The 17,681-nt window shown below is 56.4% G+C and overlaps 7 protein-coding genes across 7 annotated transcripts; 6 read left to right on the plus strand and 1 right to left on the minus strand.

Moving 5' to 3' along the window:
• Positions 1–1,946: 1,946 nt before the first annotated feature.
• Positions 1,947–2,328, plus strand: B0H18DRAFT_951020 (uncharacterized protein; the record flags this gene model as incomplete). The annotated part of the gene is made up of 2 exons (XM_048042002.1): positions 1,947–2,009; positions 2,041–2,328. 2 exons carry the CDS (start codon positions 1,947–1,949, stop codon positions 2,326–2,328), a joined length of 351 nt encoding a protein of 116 aa, XP_047899115.1.
• Positions 2,329–2,694: 366 nt separating this feature from the next.
• On the plus strand, positions 2,695–4,581 carry B0H18DRAFT_413697 (uncharacterized protein). Its single transcript, XM_048037985.1, has 6 exons — positions 2,695–2,814; positions 2,870–2,914; positions 2,972–3,012; positions 3,065–3,143; positions 3,196–3,836; positions 3,918–4,581. The coding sequence occupies exons 1-6, from the start codon at positions 2,812–2,814 to the stop codon at positions 4,189–4,191; spliced, it is 1,083 nt and encodes a 360-aa protein (XP_047899116.1). The 5' UTR covers positions 2,695–2,811; the 3' UTR covers positions 4,192–4,581.
• A 2,956-nt stretch (positions 4,582–7,537) lies between these two features.
• Positions 7,538–8,632, plus strand: B0H18DRAFT_975887 (uncharacterized protein). The gene is given in 6 exon segments (XM_048044112.1): positions 7,538–7,594; positions 7,645–7,698; positions 7,753–7,962; positions 8,016–8,124; positions 8,183–8,542; positions 8,556–8,632. 5 exon segments carry the CDS (start codon positions 7,580–7,582, stop codon positions 8,479–8,481), a joined length of 687 nt encoding a protein of 228 aa, XP_047899117.1. The 5' UTR covers positions 7,538–7,579; the 3' UTR covers positions 8,482–8,542; positions 8,556–8,632.
• Positions 8,633–10,204, minus strand: B0H18DRAFT_975889 (glycosyltransferase family 1 protein). The gene is made up of 5 exons (XM_048044113.1): positions 9,765–10,204; positions 9,557–9,711; positions 9,264–9,485; positions 9,096–9,196; positions 8,633–9,047 (listed from the first exon to the last, which is right to left on the minus strand). The coding sequence occupies exons 1-5, from the start codon at positions 9,913–9,915 to the stop codon at positions 8,978–8,980; spliced, it is 699 nt and encodes a 232-aa protein (XP_047899118.1). The 5' UTR covers positions 9,916–10,204; the 3' UTR covers positions 8,633–8,977.
• Positions 10,204–13,004, plus strand: B0H18DRAFT_975892 (TPR-like protein). Its single transcript, XM_048044114.1, has 12 exons — positions 10,204–10,416; positions 10,470–10,761; positions 10,811–10,853; positions 10,908–11,001; positions 11,062–11,194; positions 11,242–11,440; positions 11,499–11,678; positions 11,747–11,911; positions 11,993–12,101; positions 12,199–12,255; positions 12,331–12,491; positions 12,681–13,004. The coding sequence occupies exons 1-12, from the start codon at positions 10,319–10,321 to the stop codon at positions 12,872–12,874; spliced, it is 1,725 nt and encodes a 574-aa protein (XP_047899119.1). The 5' UTR covers positions 10,204–10,318; the 3' UTR covers positions 12,875–13,004.
• A 134-nt stretch (positions 13,005–13,138) lies between these two features.
• B0H18DRAFT_975898 (uncharacterized protein) lies at positions 13,139–14,985 on the plus strand. The gene is made up of 5 exons (XM_048044115.1): positions 13,139–13,554; positions 13,609–13,690; positions 13,732–13,828; positions 13,884–13,966; positions 14,024–14,985. Exons 1-5 carry the CDS (start codon positions 13,199–13,201, stop codon positions 14,858–14,860), a joined length of 1,455 nt encoding a protein of 484 aa, XP_047899120.1. The 5' UTR covers positions 13,139–13,198; the 3' UTR covers positions 14,861–14,985.
• Positions 14,986–15,442: 457 nt separating this feature from the next.
• Positions 15,443–16,804, plus strand: B0H18DRAFT_975902 (uncharacterized protein). Its single transcript, XM_048044116.1, has one exon. The coding sequence runs from the start codon at positions 15,607–15,609 to the stop codon at positions 16,558–16,560; it is 954 nt and encodes a 317-aa protein (XP_047899121.1). The 5' UTR covers positions 15,443–15,606; the 3' UTR covers positions 16,561–16,804.
• The last annotated feature ends 877 nt before the right edge of the window (positions 16,805–17,681 follow it).

The raw sequence follows: 17,681 nt of genomic DNA on the forward strand, positions 1-17,681 counted from the left end.
TGGTCAGCCGCCCAATGAATGTCTCTCGTGGATTGTCGCTAGGCAGTCAACCGGACCCCGGTACCTTCATTGAGTGACATTGACAGCCATCATGACATTTCATTGGTAAATAGGCAACAGCCTTTGAGAGTCGGTTCAAAGCCGGGGTGCGATCAGCGCTCGCTGGGCACCACAAGGTTCCGCATGGGCAGGGGGCTAACATACGGCATTCTTCATTCCTTGGACGAGGAAGGCAGCGTAGCAGAAGAGAACGGTGGCTCGGACGATCCACAATCCCATCATTGCTCCATCAACGCCCGCCTTCGTTGAATATGTGATGATAAACGCACTCCGCGGCATCATATGCAGATGACGACGGTCGCGTACCGTACCCCCCATGAGTGCCACAATGACTGGACCCTTTGTGAGATCAGTGTCTCCCTCGAAGGCAGAGAAGTGATGTGTGCGTTTGGCCCGTTTGGAATGACTGACCTGAGTAGGCTGGGTATGTCCTGCGTGGTGCCTCGTAATAATATGGAGTGGCTGACATCGGTAGGGCTGCGAGACAGCCGGGTTGATCCTGTAGTGTCCGCCACGGTCTTGCGCTTAACGAGTGAGCGCGCCTGCGGTCCACGCACATGTGGGCGTCAGACCAAAAGCGGTGAGGCCTGCGCAGACTCAGTTACCACGGATTATCGAGCCAAACCACATTTGACGGTCTTCTTCCGCAAGTAGCCGTCCCCGGACGTCATTGGTGGAGGCAGAGGTCGGGCGTAGGCATAACGGGTGCGTGACTCGTCGTAAAGTGACGCGTAGGGGAACGCGCGCGTTTGCATGGTGGCGGTTAGTCTCCGTTGCAGACCATAAGAGCCGACAAGCGTCGGTGGCGATCTTCTCGCAATGCGAGGTACGCAAACCATATGGGCGGGGCATCCGACGCGCGCAACGCCGTTAACCGAGGCCCCGTGCATGCTAGAGGACAAGAGATCCGCCCCGCGAACTACGGCACTGGCGCCCAGTGTCTGGGGAGTGGACCGGCAAGCTGCGGGGGAGGCTCGCATTGCCCAAGAATAGCTAATCTTCCTACCGGCTCGGGTGCGCTTTGTAAGTTAGCCTTCTTCGGTGCCTAGTCGACAAAGAGAGCGTTGTGGCGAAACGCCCTTGCCAAGAGCCAAGAGACGAAGAGGTGCGATGATAGAGTTCGGGCATCAGCCTGCGGCTTTGTGTCGCTCCTCGATCGAGCGATTGGGCTGTCGCAGGACCCCTATCAATTGGGGGAGAGGCCTGATCTTAATCCGGACAAAATCCGGCCAATTGAGGGGGGTATGCCTGATGTTATCCGGACAAAATCGTCCCTTATGCGGACGGAGGCCTGAGGAAGTATCCGGACATGGTGGTCCATGTCGCGCGAGGCCTGATCCTAGTCCGGACAAGGGCCCGGACAACTCAGAGCACCGGTGGGCCATGAGCGACACACATTACACGAGGCTTATTGAGGCTCATATGTCCGCATCGTAGTTGGGTTGCATAAACAACATAACTGTTCTCACAATGATAGTAAAACTCAGTAGTGTATGCACGCAGGTTTGCCGGGGCAAGAATGTGCGTTCACACAGTACTACTGTAGTACTCCCATTGCATCTGTGCATATTGAAGGTGCGAAGGCGGTGAGTTGCATGGCTCAGGAGGCCTGATCCTGCAATCCGGACACCGAACCGCCTGCCCCGAGGCCTGATGCAGAGTCCGGACAGCACCGACCAGAACCTCGTAAGGCCTGATTTAATCCGGACAAAATCGAAAGGCTACGTCCGGACAAAAAAAGCAAAATCTCGGGTTGCCGGATCAGGCCTCCCCACCAATAAATAGGGGTCCTGCTGTCGCATGGCCGAGGCTGCGCGGCGCGAAAGGCAGACGGATCGCCTCTGCTGTGCGCGAGGGCCTGCCAAGGGCCGCTGGACCTGCACACGATGGCGCTCGGTGTCGGCGGCATCGCGCTCAGGACAGGCCATGCGGCGTTCGGGGGTGTGACGGTGCGTGACGGGTGGGGTGTCGCGGGTCCAGGCAGGGCAGAACCGCTGGGTTGAGGAGGGGTGGGAGGCGCGAAGGATGCGGGAGCAGCCACAGGCCAGGCTGGGGCAGCGGCTGAGGGAGCCTGAGAGAGCAGGAGAGGCCACCCGAGCCGGGGATTCTCTGAATTGTCATGCTCGGCAGGCTTGGCGCCAACTTGGCGCCATGCCAGCTGTACCGCTCCGCCGGGCCTGTTATGCACAGAGTCCGTGCGCGTCCCAGGCGCGTCCATCCTTCGTGCTCTCCAGATGCGATCATGGAGCTCGCAGCACGCCCTGCTGATGGTCTGTCCCAGCTGGCGTCTCACGACCGCTGCATGGCTCTTCCCTTCTCAATAGATTGGCCCCCCTGCCCTGCCATTGGTTCCCCGAGCCTTGCACGTCCAAGTCCGTATCTGCTTTCCGTAACTCGTTCTTCGTATGACAATGCCATGCACGCATGCCAAGATAAATAGAACCCGCCCTCGTCCTACTTCCCCCATAAACACGCCGCACCTCGCCGCCCATCCCGCTCTTGGCTGATCCTCCTACTCCACTCGTGTTGCCCCAGATCGCACTAAGCCATGTCCGTTGAGCCTCAAGGCCGGAAGAAGAGGACAGCCACAGACTCCGTCAAGCAACGCACGACGCCCGAGGATGATCACCGACGTACGCCTCCTCGACAACGTGTCCTGCGCTTCCGACACTAACGCGGGGTGTCTGTCCCACAGGCAAGCGTCGTAACCGTACTACGCAATCATGCCTCAACTGCCACACATCCAAGCGCATGGTGCGTCTAGTGTGGGTTTGCTAATCAGTGTCCTCACGCCGTTCGTTTCCGGTAGTGTGACCGCAAACGTCCGTGCGGTCGGTGCACGCAACTGGGGCTGGTAAGTCATTACGAGCGATGCCGTTGAAGCTAGCATCCTCACATTTATCTCCCATAGACTGGCCTCTGCGTCTACGAGGTAGACGATCCGAGCCGGAAGTGGGTATAGCATCTCGTGCTTGTGTACTCTAAGTAATCCCTATCCTAAAAGGCATCCCAGCGGTGACTCTCAGGATGAGAAATGCCGCCTTCAGAAGCGTGTAGCGGAACTCGAGAGCGTCATCCGGGAGGTGAGGGCATCGCACCTGCCGTCCAGAACGATTCTGACCGCTAGTTTTTCAGCTGAAGAATAAACCGCACCCGCGATGGGTTGCAGGGCAAGATACCAACGACAGAGCCCGCCAGGCTGCGACCTCGTCTATGCCGCCTTTGACAATCAATACCGGTGGTCATTCTTCTAGAGGCTCGACGCCGGATGGACCGAGTCGTACTTCCCCGGTCCCGGAGTCGGGCAGCATGGTTCCTCATGCCCCCAACTTCCCGTCACATAATTCTCCCCTCATGAGCGTCGGGCCGTTGAGAGTGCCCTCCAGCCCTTCTGCTGCCGACAGCTCACCCGTCGGGACTCCTTCTCCCATGTCCATCTCGCCTCTTGATCCACATTTTTCTTGCGGGCTCGGTTTCAACGGTGATTATGACCTCTCTTCGTTATTCGCCTGCTCCGCGGACAAGACGGGCTTGGAGGACAGCTTTTTCGGCGAGATCTGGGACCGACTGGTCCCTCCTAGCGGCGCCTGCGACTCGGCTCGACCAGGCGAGCACTGCGGCTGTCTCAACGACCCCGCAACATACAACGCCATCCTCGAGCTGTCTTTGCGCCTCCGCAAGGCCGCCGACATCCTCGGCCGCTCCACGAGTCACACGTCGGGCTCATCCAACTGCTTGATTAACCAGAACATTGCCGATCTCGACAGATTCACATCGTACGTCCTCGTCCAATCATCTCGCTCAGATCTCCATTATGCTGGGTGCACATGCTGATTCGCGACTGCTCCTGATCACAGGACGGCCCTGGGGAACATCAATGTCCCTCCGGATCCTTTCGGAGCTGCCACCAATCCGAACCGTGCCACGATATCGGCGTCAACAAACGCGTCCGCCACATACAGCACGTTCGGGACGCGGCCAACTCCGAGCGGGTCTTCCCAGGGCGTGACTGTATCTCCTCCCTTGCTGCAGTCGCAGGCGGTCAGGACATGGGACTACAAACCGACTCCGTCATATCCCAGTCCGCCCTGGGAGGACCCATTCATGTCGTGGGCGCCCCAGCGTCGATGAGACCGCGGCGGTTGATGGAATGCACGGTGGCCGCGCCGAGGGACTTCGGGGCGCGGATGCGCGGGGTTGGGATTTGCGTATATAGAGAGGATCTTCGATGGACCGTAGCCGCTTACGGCGAGCATCGAGAAGTACTGTTGTATGTTGGCTACATGTGCATGCGCTCGCTAGAACCATGGCTGTCTCGCATTGGACGCACGTATCGGCCACACAGTGATACATGCATTACTCAGTGTCCCTGCTAGCAGCCGGCCTGAGGAAGCCGGCGTCGGACGGCGTGTACGCTGCAAGAGCTGTATAAGGCTGCAGACTCCAATGGCGTCAGCGGCGTCTGATAGAGGGCCAGAGACCCATCTAGATTGCGTCTTTGATTCCGCGTAGCTTCCCGCAATCTAGATATCCCCTCTGGGCCCAATCAGGCTTTGTTGCCCACCAAGTTCGACGCCAAATATGTTTTACCGTGCCAGTACGGCATGCGCCTCCTCCATTTCACCTCACAAAGGGACAGACACTGAGATAGTGGCCAGCGGAACAGCAACAGGCTGCGATTGCAAGACTCCGCGCGTAGCAGTTGCGGGTGCACTGTAATGAACGCCAAGATAAGCCTTCAGCTACCGGAGCAGTACCTGCCCGACACCTTAGTCACCGCTGGTTATGCTTGCACTGTCCCCGAGGGAAATCAGATAAGTATCCACCTCCACAGGCAAACCATGCAGATCAGCAAATCATTTGGATAGAACGGCATTACCTAGTGGCGCGCCGAGAAGCATCGGAGCCTCGATGTATCCCCGCCCACGCACGGTCTCCCGCGCCCCATGGAGGAGGAAGGGAGAACCGACTGTCCAGCGGTCACGGAACATACGCTGGACCCTGTCGAATACAACACTGCCAAGCGGGAAAACCAGGCACTGCCGTCAGCGAACGGATCGACACAATGAGGAATGTCGGGCGACTGTCAGGCCTGGACTGGCGCGAACATGAAACTTGAACTTAGACCTGGAGAGCTGAGCGAGTACTGTAGTCCGCGGCCATCATGCCCAGACCTGTGGGCTCGTCGTTGGTCCTAGTGCGCTGCACGGCTGGAGATCAGATGAAGGCCAGGTTAATTCATATCATGGCAATTTCGGGGCTGAGGCCCGTGTACAAGATGAACCTTACCATTAAGACAATGAACAGTAGGCATACCACGCTGACCGGCGGATAAACCTGTATAGCATCGAGGTCGAGCTTGGCAGGCAGAACGAAGGACACAATCGAGACATGGAATGCCGTGACATGGCCTGCGGCCCGCCGGTACGCATCAGAGGTCTGCGAGAGCGATGAGGGACGCATGTGCTCGCCGGTGTCGAAGCTGGAGGAAAGTACGTTAGATATTCTAGCAAAAAGGATATTATCCTGCGCGCTTACGTTGCCGCCCATGCTTCCCTTCACGAACAACGCACCGCCGGCCGAGTTTGGAATTTCTCGGCATATGCGCGGCAAGGCCAAGGGGAAGGTGATCCCAGCAGATCCAAAGCATTCCCATATCGGCGTGCCAAGCAGCCAAGCCTTCGCGCACGCGCTTGGCGGCCATTGAAGCTTGCTGCTTATTCTGGGAGCTGGGGCTGCGTTGGTCGGGTCCGAATAGGCGGCCGCCGTTCATAACCAGACATCCTTCTCAACCTCGCTGAGCGATCGTGAGAGGTCCACTCTTCTCCTGCTATCTAATCTATGGTCCCGTCCCACAGTGCACAGCCTACTGCATTTCGGAACGGAAGAACACTCGCCTGGCTTCTCCTCATTATGGCCGCGACCATCTAGTCGGGACTCGGAGCGGTAAGGGCCCATCCCGATCAAAATTATAGCACAGCGACTGGGCCACCACCGCAGCGATCATCGACACAAGAGGTCGAGTGTACCACATGAGGGGAATCAGTAGCAGCAATGTTGCTCTTACAAGCTGGATCCTTCTGTCTGGGCATTCAGAACTTACCATCAGCACGGAGACTGACGAAGTGAGGCTGTGAATTTGCGATGGGCACCCCCGTTCTCATCAGAGAGGAAGAGGGACCCTGACAATCGCTGCGAGAACGTCTGAAAGGCCGAGCCCGAGTACAAGGCGACTGTGGAGGATACTGAGCGGAAGGAAGGACATCCGCCAGAAAACCACCGATGAGTGCGGAGGCCGTCAGAGACAAGACTCACTTGGGTAACCAGTCAGGCGGGTGCCTAAGGCTTCGTCGCATTCACAGATGACCGACGCAACTTTCCCAAAAGACGGGAGACGCCATGTCACGAAGCTCTGTCGGTGTCAGCCAAGCCTGCTGAGCGAGCAAAGACACCGTGGAGTGACTACATACAGCGGAGGCCGCAAAGGCTTGGTCATTGAACCAGGAATCGGCGGTGACAATTGCCTGATGACCTGTATGCACCTCGACGTCTTTGGCGGCCGAGCTGCTGCACTGATAGGAACGCGGGACGCAGGCCTTCCATTGTGCTGTCCGATTCATGACGACGGGCATATGATCAACGGTGATTCAGCGCATCGTAGGTGAGATCGTTAGAAAGAACACGAGCCTTGTGAGATATCGTCTCGGGCACGGTGTCAGGAGGGTATGCGGCTGACATAGTGAATATTCAAGAATTTAGCGGCTGCCAGACGATGGAATCAGACATATGGTATGCATATGGAGAACTCACATCTACTGCCCTTCCCAAAACGAACGACGCGTATACGCACGTAGGGCAAGATGCAGGAGCCCGGGACATGCCATAGCACTCAGTGAACACCTCATCTATGCCGTGGTCGTCACGGAGGAACCAGCAGCTTCACAAACAAGGTCTGCTCTGCATCCTTTGGCGTTGTGCTGCCATAAGTGTTAGTAATGCAAGCATGCCCAAGGAACGCTGCGTACTCTCTCATCTATTATGTTTCACGTTGACGAGGTAAAAGACCATGTCGATTGCAACTGACTTGTCCCATGACGATCCTGGTGCGCACAAATACCATTCCTAGTGCCAAATAGATCAATTCCTGCATAATGGGCAGCCTTCCTCGCCGATGTTCGTCAGAAGCGTTTTTTGCAGGAATTCGGATCGTCGCACCGTCCAAACTATCGTGATACGCTTCCACGGAACTCTCCGATCATTGCCAGTGCGTTGCGAAGGAGCCTTATAGATGTAGACAACCCTATAGAGTTACAGCCATGCGATATGTCGACTGTCGAGGCTCGTACTTACGTTGAGGATGAGTACATTGGCACTCCGAGAAAGATGGAGACGTTGCTCGAACACATTTCCAAATTCGGCGGAGTGTTGTTCCATGTTATTAGTCAGCTTTTCTCAGCCACCTATATAAGCGCCGCTGGTATGCCTCAGTGTTCAACATCGTTTGTAACAGCGAGCGAGCATGGCTTCACATCTGGTGCGTGCTCTGCTTTCTTCGCATTTGTGCATTTCGCTGATTCTGCGCAGGCAAACATCTTTGGTACGGAGCAGGATCGCGTCAACTGCTCCTTCTACTACAAAGTGAGTGGCTCGCTACTCCTTCCGAAGTTCTCCAGACTAACTGGGTCTGCAAAGATCGGTGCATGCCGACACGGCGACCGCTGCTCACGAAAGCACATCAAGCCAGCGTTCTCGCAGACGATCCTCTTGCCCAATGTCTACCATAACCCGGCCCACGACCCCATCTGCAAGTTGACCGACAAGGAGCTGCAGGAGGGGTTCGACGCGGTTTACGAGGATTTGTACTGCGAGTTGGCGAAGTTCGGGCATCTCCTAGAACTCCACGTAAGTCTTGCGTTCGTGTTCGCGCGTTCTGTGTAGCTAACAGTACGGGTTAGGTCTGCGACAACGTCGGCGATCACCTTATTGGCAATGTGTATGCTCGGTATGAGTGGGAGACGGAGGCACAGGCGGCCGTGGACAATTTGAACGACCGTTGGTACGCAGGTGAGTACAGCCTACCTCAGACGTTGTTCCGAGTCCATTGCTAACAAAGGGCCTCTAGGTCGTCCACTATACGCCGAACTGTCGCCCGTCACCGACTTCCGTGAGGCATGCTGCCGTCAAAATGAGAATGGAGAGTGCAACCGTGGGGGCTTCTGCAACTTCATGCATCTTCGCTTGGCATCAAAAGACCTAGTGAAGTCTCTCCAGGCCGGTCAGAGACTGGAACGGAGACTGCATCCTCAACAAGCCGGTGGTGGCGGAGGATGGGAACCCACAAAGAGGGAAGGACGCGGACGTAGCGCGTCTCCGTCTAGGAAGGGCCGTAATGACGGTGAAGACAGATGGACTCGGAAGTAGGACCGAGTTGATGCCCTGCGCCGTATTCCATTGCTCTGCTCAGTGCTGTGATCCTGTCTGGTCGTACCGAGATTTTGCCCGCGTGTGGAAGCGCAAACATGTACGATGCTCCCTTCTTGTCCCCTCATTTATGCATTCCTTTTCGGTGCGCATTTCAGGTTCAGATGTGAGGTTATTGTGCGTCAACGACCGACTCATTACAGCGTAAGCCACGTAAATTTAAGGCACGGCCAGCGCGATGCAAATAAGCAATGTGTCCAAGCGGCCATTTGTATGCTGGCACGTACACCTTCGACTTCGAGGATTGATGTTCGATATCGCGCCATTGACAGCGACGTGGAAAATGTTCGGATATCCTAGCACTGCCTCCCGGTCCACTCGGGAATGAGTGGGCATTAGGTGGCACGCCGATACGCAATCGCGGTTATCGCGAGGGCATAGAAGGTTGATATCCGCGGTCTGAACGCATTCTCTGCCGAGGATAGAGAAGGATGGTTCAGACGAGCCACCCGAGGTGGTCGCCTCTTCGATTATCTCTCAGCAATCCGGGCCACTGGACAATGAACCTGGAAACAGCTCAGTACACACGCATGTTACGAAATCCCGACAAATACCTGTCAACGAAGGGTCTCAATAGCTTCCCAGAAAGAGACAGCGAGTGCACTCGTGCGAAAGACTCGACGTAGACTAGCCGCGGTGACTCGAGACCGAGGATCTGTACGCACGAACCAGTGCCGAATTAGCCAATGTCTCGGGCCAGAATATTTGCTGTCAAGACGCACTCGGTTCAGAAATACTGCCAAGCACAGGACGAAGCATGTGCCGGGGCCATTCAGGATGAGAACATCCGCGAAGTAGGTGCGCGTTACGAAAGGTATCACAGTGACATGATAAATGCACGCCAGCAGAGAGCGTGCGGCGGTGACGGGGGTCGTATAGAGCGGCTGATGCACTCGCCGAGCCCGCGGGATGGTCAAGATGGTGTAACGTTCACGTACTCTGTCCTTCAAAGGGATGCGGCACGAGCCTTGTTCAGCCACGCATGTAAGTCTGACATCGGAGGAGATATACAGACGACGTGATTTCCAAGATCCGCAGCTCTGCTAAGTTCCAAGGCGGCGGCTTTCCTGGCGCTGAGGGCGTCACCTTCACTAGTGATGTAAGTTCGAGGCGAGTAGCGGTTGAAGTCAAGGGCCGACAGCAGCATCAAAGCTTCGCTGGTATGGCCGCCTGGCAGACATATTGTAGAATGTCCTGTACATCGGATGACGCCAACCACTCACCAGATCCAAGGAACACTGCAAGACGGCAATGCTCTGAACGACGCCTCGTAGGCCGAGACGTTGGCTTCCGCGTCAACAGCACACATGATACACGCCACAGAAGACCCAGGAGACAAGCCCAGAGACACGAGTCAAGAAGGCCAACGGCCATTTGTCCTCGGGAGATCGAATACTGGACTATCGGGAACCTCGAGGACCTGTATTCTTCTCTCCGGAGTACCACCCTCGAATGGCGACTCGAGAGCCCGTCAGCTCCTCGACCCCAGATGAGTTTCAGTGACGAGAGTGCCCTTGCACCGCGGACAGTGGTGGAAGGACTCCTTGCGGTGGCGAGCAGGTACCCGTACCGACACCGAGGCCCATGCGGCGGAGTTCGATGCGCGTCTTGGACTCTGGACGCGTCGGTCCTCCGGCGCCTACGCGCATCGCGGCTTTGTGCCACTCCTCTCTTCATCTGCCGCGCTCACGGTCATCCTCCCGCTTGCTCCAGTTCTGCGTGTCCACCCCAGGCTCCCTTCTGCGGTGCGGTACCTTGCGTGCTTCAACCACCCGCCATGGCTTCAGCTGTAATCGTCGACGCCGACATGGTGGCCGCTCTCCGCGACGCGGTACGCGAGTGTGGCGATAGAGGACTGATCAACGCGTTCAAGTGGTGAGCTACAAACCACTTTGAATGTTGAGCTATCGTCACACACGCCCGCGCAGGGCGTCTGAACTGCTCCTAGGAATCCCGGACCAAAAACGACGTGCCCCACCTCCGCCAAACGAGGCGGTCGCGGCACCAATCACACAACCTAGACATGCCAACGCCCCGCGGCTCCAGTCTCTTCCTGAGAATGTTCGCAGGCAAGAGAAGGAGTGGGAAGAGGAAGACAGGGACTACATCACGACTGCTCGGGCACTCTTCGATGGCAAGGACTTTGTGAGGGCTGTCCACTGGCTGAGGACTTGCAAGAGTGCAAAGGCTCAATTCTTGAGTGTATATAGCCAGTATATGGTGAGTCCGTATATATGCTTGCAGTTGGCCGCAAAACATAAATGTGCAGGCTAGTGAGAAACAGGCTTTGAGAGATTGGTATAAATTGGACAGTGCGTATGCCCCGTTGTAAGAATTCCAACGCGGTAAGAGAGTATGTCTCACAGAAACGCGCCACCAACCTATACTACCTGTCAACACATCTCTCATTGACCTGCTGGAGATGGTAAGGAACGCAACAGATCCGTTCCTGCTTTTCCTGTGCGTTCATATTCGTTATATTCCGTTGACCAGCAGTCACGTACGTTCAAAGCACACTAGGAAGGCCCTGTTTCTATGTCGGCTAAACCGCCGAGAAGAAGCCATAGAGAGCGCCCTCCTATCTATTGCCTCGTACCCTTGGAATTGGTCGACATGGATGGTATTGGGTGAATGCCTAGGAGATAGCGAAGAGGTGGGCGATACGACCCTTACGGAATGCTCGCCTAAATACGTCAACAGCTATCATCCATGCTGCCTTTACTGCCGTTGCCACCGACACATCCACTCGTGCAGATGTTCCAAATCAAGACATTGAACACTTTCCATAGCCCTACGGATAATGAGTTGGGCTTATGTGATCGACTGCTTGGAGAGGAGCTCTTCCCTCGCAGTCTTTGGATCATGTCACTCCGCGCCGGAGTGCTGTATCATATGCATGGTTCGTCAAGCCTTGTCCGGAGGTATTCGTCGCTCTATTCACATCCGGCCCGCTGCAGACTTCAATCAGGCTGCAACACAGTTCCAAAAGATCTTCGCTGTTGATCCCTATCGCATAGACGATATTGACATATATTCCAATATTCTCTACGTGACAGAGGATCAGTCTGCGTTGTCTACAGTGGCACATGAATTCACTATCATCGATAAAGACCGCCCAGAGATCTGTTGTCTCATCGGTAAGTGACAGTTATGTGAGAAGCGCGCGGTCTGCTCTTACGACCCTGACAATGTCGTATTACCTCAGGGAATTATTTCTCTCTTCGAAATGACCACGAGAAGGCCATCAAATACTTCAAGCGTGCAACTCAACTGGACAGAACATATCTGTCCGCGTGGACGCTGATGGGCCACGAGTACGTGGAGACGAAGAATTCCCATGCAGCCATCGAGGCGTACCGCAAAGCAGTAGGTGCGGCAGGCACAGTTCCTCCATCTGCCAGACACATGAACGCTAACTGCTTATGTCTATTGCACCCTCGCTCGGAGGTAGATGTTAATCGGAAGGATTACCGCGCATGGTACGGTCTAGGGCAAGCTTACGAGCTGCTCAGCATGCATCAGTATGCGCTCCATTACTACCAGCGAGCCACAGCGCTACGGTAAGCCCAGTTTATGCTTCCTATCACCTATCTATCCGCCCACTTTTTCCGATATTAGCACCGCTCGTAGACTGACTAAATTCTGATCGCACAACAGGCCGTACGATGTCCGCATCTGGCAAGCACAGGGCATCTGCTATGAAGAAATGGGACGGTGAGGAACTCGATGCTGTCGTACGCGTTGCCGTAACACTGAAAGGGGATGTCCTTCCGTTCTATGTTCTGGCAGACCGCGCGAAGCCATGGAGTGTTTCAAGCGCGCGCTGATCGGGGCGGACCCGTACGAGACGAACATTCATCTCAAATTGGCCAAGCTGCACAATGACCTGGACGAGTTCGCAGAAGCTGCGAGTTACCACAGACGGGTGATGGATGTGTGCCAAGCCGCAAGTGCGTACTCTCAGTTGCGCGTCTTTACGCCTTTCCATCCCCCCAATCCGGCTTCTCGCCATCCGCCCTTCTGTCCGTGCGCATGCTGACTGCATTCTATTTCTCACTGTGGATGTGTTAGATAAACCAGTGGCAGAGTACGCCAAGTCGTCCGTTTACGTTGCGCGCTACACATCATCCACGGCGGAGGGGATTTGGTCTTGGCGAAAGAACTCCTGGAGCCCATCGCTTCCAGCAATGCAGAAGAAGTCGGACAGGCGACTGAGCTCCTGAAGAGAGCAAGGATCGCGTTGGCCAAGATGCAGGCGGACGCCGCCCAAGCACAGAGTCAAACTCAAGCTCCTCATGGTGCCGGGGGTACCAGTCAAGCTGGCGGCGTCTGATTTGGTCTGAGCTTGCGTCTGTGTGGATAGCATTGTATTGTAATTAGGTCACAAAGTTCCGGGACTGTTGTACTCTGCGCCCGTGCGGCCGATTGTATTGGGAGCGTAAGTAGCAAGAACGTATTCGAGATGTGTTACCGAGATCCCTCTCAGGTTGGCGCCCACAGGGCGCCCATGGCGGCCGTGGCAATCGACCGGAACTTGCCGCGATCGGCCACCTGCCCTGAAGCACGCGAGCGCCACGAATCCCACAGTCACGCGGTCACGAGCTTCAGTGGAAGACAGCAAACGTAACAAAACAAAACAAATCGCCCAAGGGCTGAGATGTCGAAAATCCAGGCTAATTCGCAGTCTCTCTCTCCTACTCCCTCCTCTGTCCAGCTCTCGACCACGCTCAATGTCGAAACCGGCGGATACGCGCGGTCCAGCGGTCGCGACTCTGCGTACGCTACTCCTGCACCAGAGTTGCAGACGCCAGTCCTTGCCTCCAGCTCGACTCTGGACATAGACCCCATCACCGTCGACGATGGACCTACGAGATCGATCAACAGCCTGAAAAAGAGGGCCGGATACAGGCCATTCCCAGATGTGGAGGCTGTGGCTGCAAGAACAAAGAGGAGGGCTGTGGCCAAGGACCGACTGGCAGACGAGGAAGATGCCATGACACAAACGGCTACACGGTGCGTAGGCTTGTGCACCGCACGTTTTCATCACGTTGTAACAGCTATCTGTAGGCTCGCCTCTCGCCTAGCAGAGGACCACGACTCTGTCTTGTATCCCGATGTGGATACACCATTCACGGATGTCCAGGATGTCGTGCGCCGTCTCCTCCATACCATGTCTTTCAACACCCCAAGCAAGATCTGGATGCCACTATTCATCGCCCCTTGTTCTCATCGTTGAAGGGGAAAAGCAAGGCGACGGAAGCAGACTACATACGAGAAGAAATGGCAGGTACGGCACACTACACTCATCACAGCTTGGATATAAGGCGACCTCATTTGTGCAGAAACACGTTTTGCTATCAAATGTTGGCAGAGGCGGACGTCATTAGAAGAGCGATTCCGACGGGCACGAATAGAGGAAGGGAAGGTGCGTCCTGACTCTGTTTTTGTGTTGGTGGATGTGCTAAATTTGACCGGTCGACAGCGCGCTTCTCCTGGCGATCAGGCCTACGTACTTGCACAAGCCGTGCTCGAAGGGGAACGCGCCGAGACTGTAGCTACCAATGCTGAGCTTCGGGCTGCGCGCTCTGAGCTTGACAAACTCGAGCGCGAGCGACGAGCCGCAGCGCCTCCCCCTCCCCCTCCTACTACCCCGCGGCAAACATCTTACTATCCGACCCCCTCGGCGCCCACCGCGTATACATCGCAATATCGTGGCTACGCATATCCCTATGCGACACCATACGGAGCTGCACAATACACGCTCAGCCCTGCGTTTCAAACAGCCGCTTCATACTCTACGGCACTAAATAGCGCTCAGAGGGTCGGACCGGCGTACGGGTCAGCATATGCACCTGCTACCCCTACTTCGGCGACGTCCCACACGACAGCCTATTCACCCTCAACACCCGTATCTTCTACGCCGGCCGCGTCTTCCCCTCAGGCGCATTATCGGCCACATACCTCCAACATGACCAACACGACGCCGACGATCTCTGCTATTCCCGTGCAGTTGCCCGTCACCCATCTGCCTGCGCTTAAAGCGATTGGTTTGGATCCTGTGCCCATCACCTCTCTCCCGCCTGCGAGCCAACCACGCCCTGCGGCTATTCTCAGGTCACAGACGGCCACAACGATGCAAATAGACATCAATGTTGCGTCGTTGCAGCCTGCACAGATGAACGGGTTGGCTCTCATTCTCAACACGCTGACGTCAAGGGGCGTGGCTGTGGACGGCAGCACGGCGCCGAACACTAACACCGCTGTCGGGAATGGTGCGCCGACGGCGGTGCCTGCTGCAACGGATGCGACGACGACGTGAATGCCAGGGCGGTTTGAGGTTGTCTTGTAACCTTATTGGCATAACGTAACCCTTGACCTAGTAGACGATGGATGTTGTGATGTACTCGGTAGGCACGATCCGCGAAATAGCATGTTTCAACTGTATTTTGTATCTTGTACATAGGTACAGCACGCTGAGAAAGTGCACACGGAAAGTAAGTATACCCGAGATTGGGGCTGTTGCCGCCAGGCCCCGCGAATGTGCCGCACGGAGATTGTCCGAATCTGGCGGAGGTGGCAAAGATTGGGCGTGAGTGGCCCGAAAAGGCAAGGTCATGCTGGGCTTTCCAGACCGTTCTTGTCGCCGTTTGCCATGTCGAGCAGCCCTCCTCGCTCTTTCTGGCCCGACGCTAGCATCTGTCGGCCGCAGTACTCTCCTGCGCTCCACCGTCGCTCGCCCAAAGCGCGACGGCGCTGCTCTGTTCGCCTCCGGGGTGCCTCCATGACGCTACGCTACCGCGCGCCACCGAGTTGGGGTGAAGATTGCGCTCTGATATGGCGCTCGCTCCCAGCCTCGAAGACCCCCAAAACGCAATGTGAGGCTTGTTCTGTCACCTGAAGTCGACCTATATAACGGACGGTGCGGCGCGAGGTGAGCTCCGTATAGTCTCGACGAGCAACACACACTTGCCTTGCTACTCGACCTACTTGAACGTGCCTGCAACCCTGTACCGCGTATAGCGTCCCATATCATCCCGCCTTCACACTATCCAGCCACAACCCACGATGTCGTCCACCCCCGAGCTCTCTGTGTTCTCCAACCTTCCTGCGGAACTGCTGCGAGACATCTTCGAACACGCAGCTGCCGACCTAGCGACGGCGCGTACATTGTCGCTCGTCTCGTCCGCGGTACGCCGCTGGACAGAACCCCTCCTCTATCAAACGGTGGTTCTATCGTCGTCGCGCAGCCTGCGTTCATTCCTGACCGCGGTCTGCAACAAACCTGCGGACTTCGTACGCACCCACGTCAGGCACCTTGGCATATTCGCACTAGGACCGGTCCAGAGCATCGACCGCGTCTTACGCGCGTGTCGCGGCGTGGACAGCCTCGCATGCGGCTTCAACCTCCCTGGCTACAAGCAAGTCCAGGGCTGCGACGCGTTGCAAGCTCTTGGAGGCTCGCGCGAGCAGCACCTGCTCGGGCTCTCCTGCCGCGACGGGTGGGACACCACTGTCGTCGCGCCATCCGTAACTCACCTGCGCATCCACGTCACCTCCTTCAACAGCGGCGGCACGTCCTCGTTCGCGTTCGCCCCTGGGCCGGGGACCCCGCCCGAGTCTGGCTGGGAGCAGCTCGCCAATCTATCATCGCTCACGCACCTCGCCATCGTCTACCGCCACTCTCCATGCACTCCCCCGAACGAAGTGTTCCCGACGCTGCAGCGCTTGCTGGCTCTCCACGAGACCGTGCCAGAAGAGGCGAATCCTCCTCGCCTCGAGCTGATCCTTGTTCAGGTGATAGGCGGATTGGTAGCTAGTCCCGCGGCGAACGCCGCCGTTGAAGCTATCAACGCCGCTGCTACAGAGGCCGGTGGGCCCTCGCTGCGTATCGTCGCCGAGGGCGCACCTACGTCCGTGGTCCGCCAATGGGAGGCTGCAGTTCGGGGTGGCCCGGGTATATGGGAAGGCGCCGAAGAAGTTGTCAAGAAGAGATTGGCCGCTGCTGCTGCTGACAAGTAGTCGCGGTTCGCATGGTGTTCGACTGTTACCTGGTATATACCCTCTCATCCGCTGGCCGTGGATCGGATCCATGTTACCCACTGCAAACCCTGTTACCCATTGTAGTTTAGTCGTATCTCGAGACCATCATCATATCTGTATATTAGCTGTTATGTGAATGCTCCCATTTTCCGCCACCTTGACACGCAGGAACCTGATTTGATGCCTCTGTGCCGCGTGCAGCAGATGTGATCCCTTCAGAAGTAGCTGCCTGTCATAGGGAACGCATACCAGCAACGGCCCCTAGGACACTTGACATGGGAGCTTGGTCATGGCATGACATCCCTTACGAATGTGGTCGCCAGCGTCAAGTCCCGACAACCAATCTCTTGACGACTAATGACGAATAGCACCCTTCTCAGGACCCAGCTCCTCATTCGCGATAGGCAAGCAGATGTTTGGTGTGAGGAACGAAGCGACCCTAGCGTCATACTTTCAGGTGGATGCATGAGCACGCACCGTCACGTTCGAGACCGGCCGGCAGCGCTGTCTTCCGTCGAATCGCGGGCTTTCTGTGTCAACGGTGTGTCCCGGCCACCGTCAGCAATGTCGCTGACAATTTGTCCATTGTGTCCTGTAGATACGAAGGTCTCGGAGGGATATGTCGTGTCCATCAGCCTCGCGAAGGCGTCGACGGTGGCAGCGCACGCATGTCAAGCAGCACGCGCGGATCAAGGAGACTGTATCAATGAAGACACGAAGTAGACAGGAGTCACATTAACGACAGACAGGTAACAACACAGATTCAATGTACTCAGCGATTGCGGCATTGAGACCACGCCTAATGCCCGAATTCGATAGGTGCATGCACGCATTGCCAAACTTGAAGGGGTGCCTTGCTGTTCGCAATATGTATGGCCCTGAAAGATCAAGGCAAGGTACAACAGAAGGGACACCGGAAATGCTCACCCTGAGCCATACCACATGCGTAAGTTTGAAATCAGGACCTAACTGGAGATGTCCCTGGAGGAGTCACCCTCTGACGCCACAACGTGCCAAGCCTTCCGAGCAGGAAGCTTCGCCCGGACTGCTTAGTACGTAGATGGCTGGCCGCGTGCGAGGAGACTCGGTGCAATCCACAA

Source organism: Fomitopsis serialis (assembly GCF_022376445.1).
Source record: "Fomitopsis serialis strain Sig1Antser10 chromosome Unknown B0H18scaffold_4, whole genome shotgun sequence".
NCBI classification, from domain to species: Eukaryota; Fungi; Basidiomycota; class Agaricomycetes; order Polyporales; family Fomitopsidaceae; genus Fomitopsis; species Fomitopsis serialis.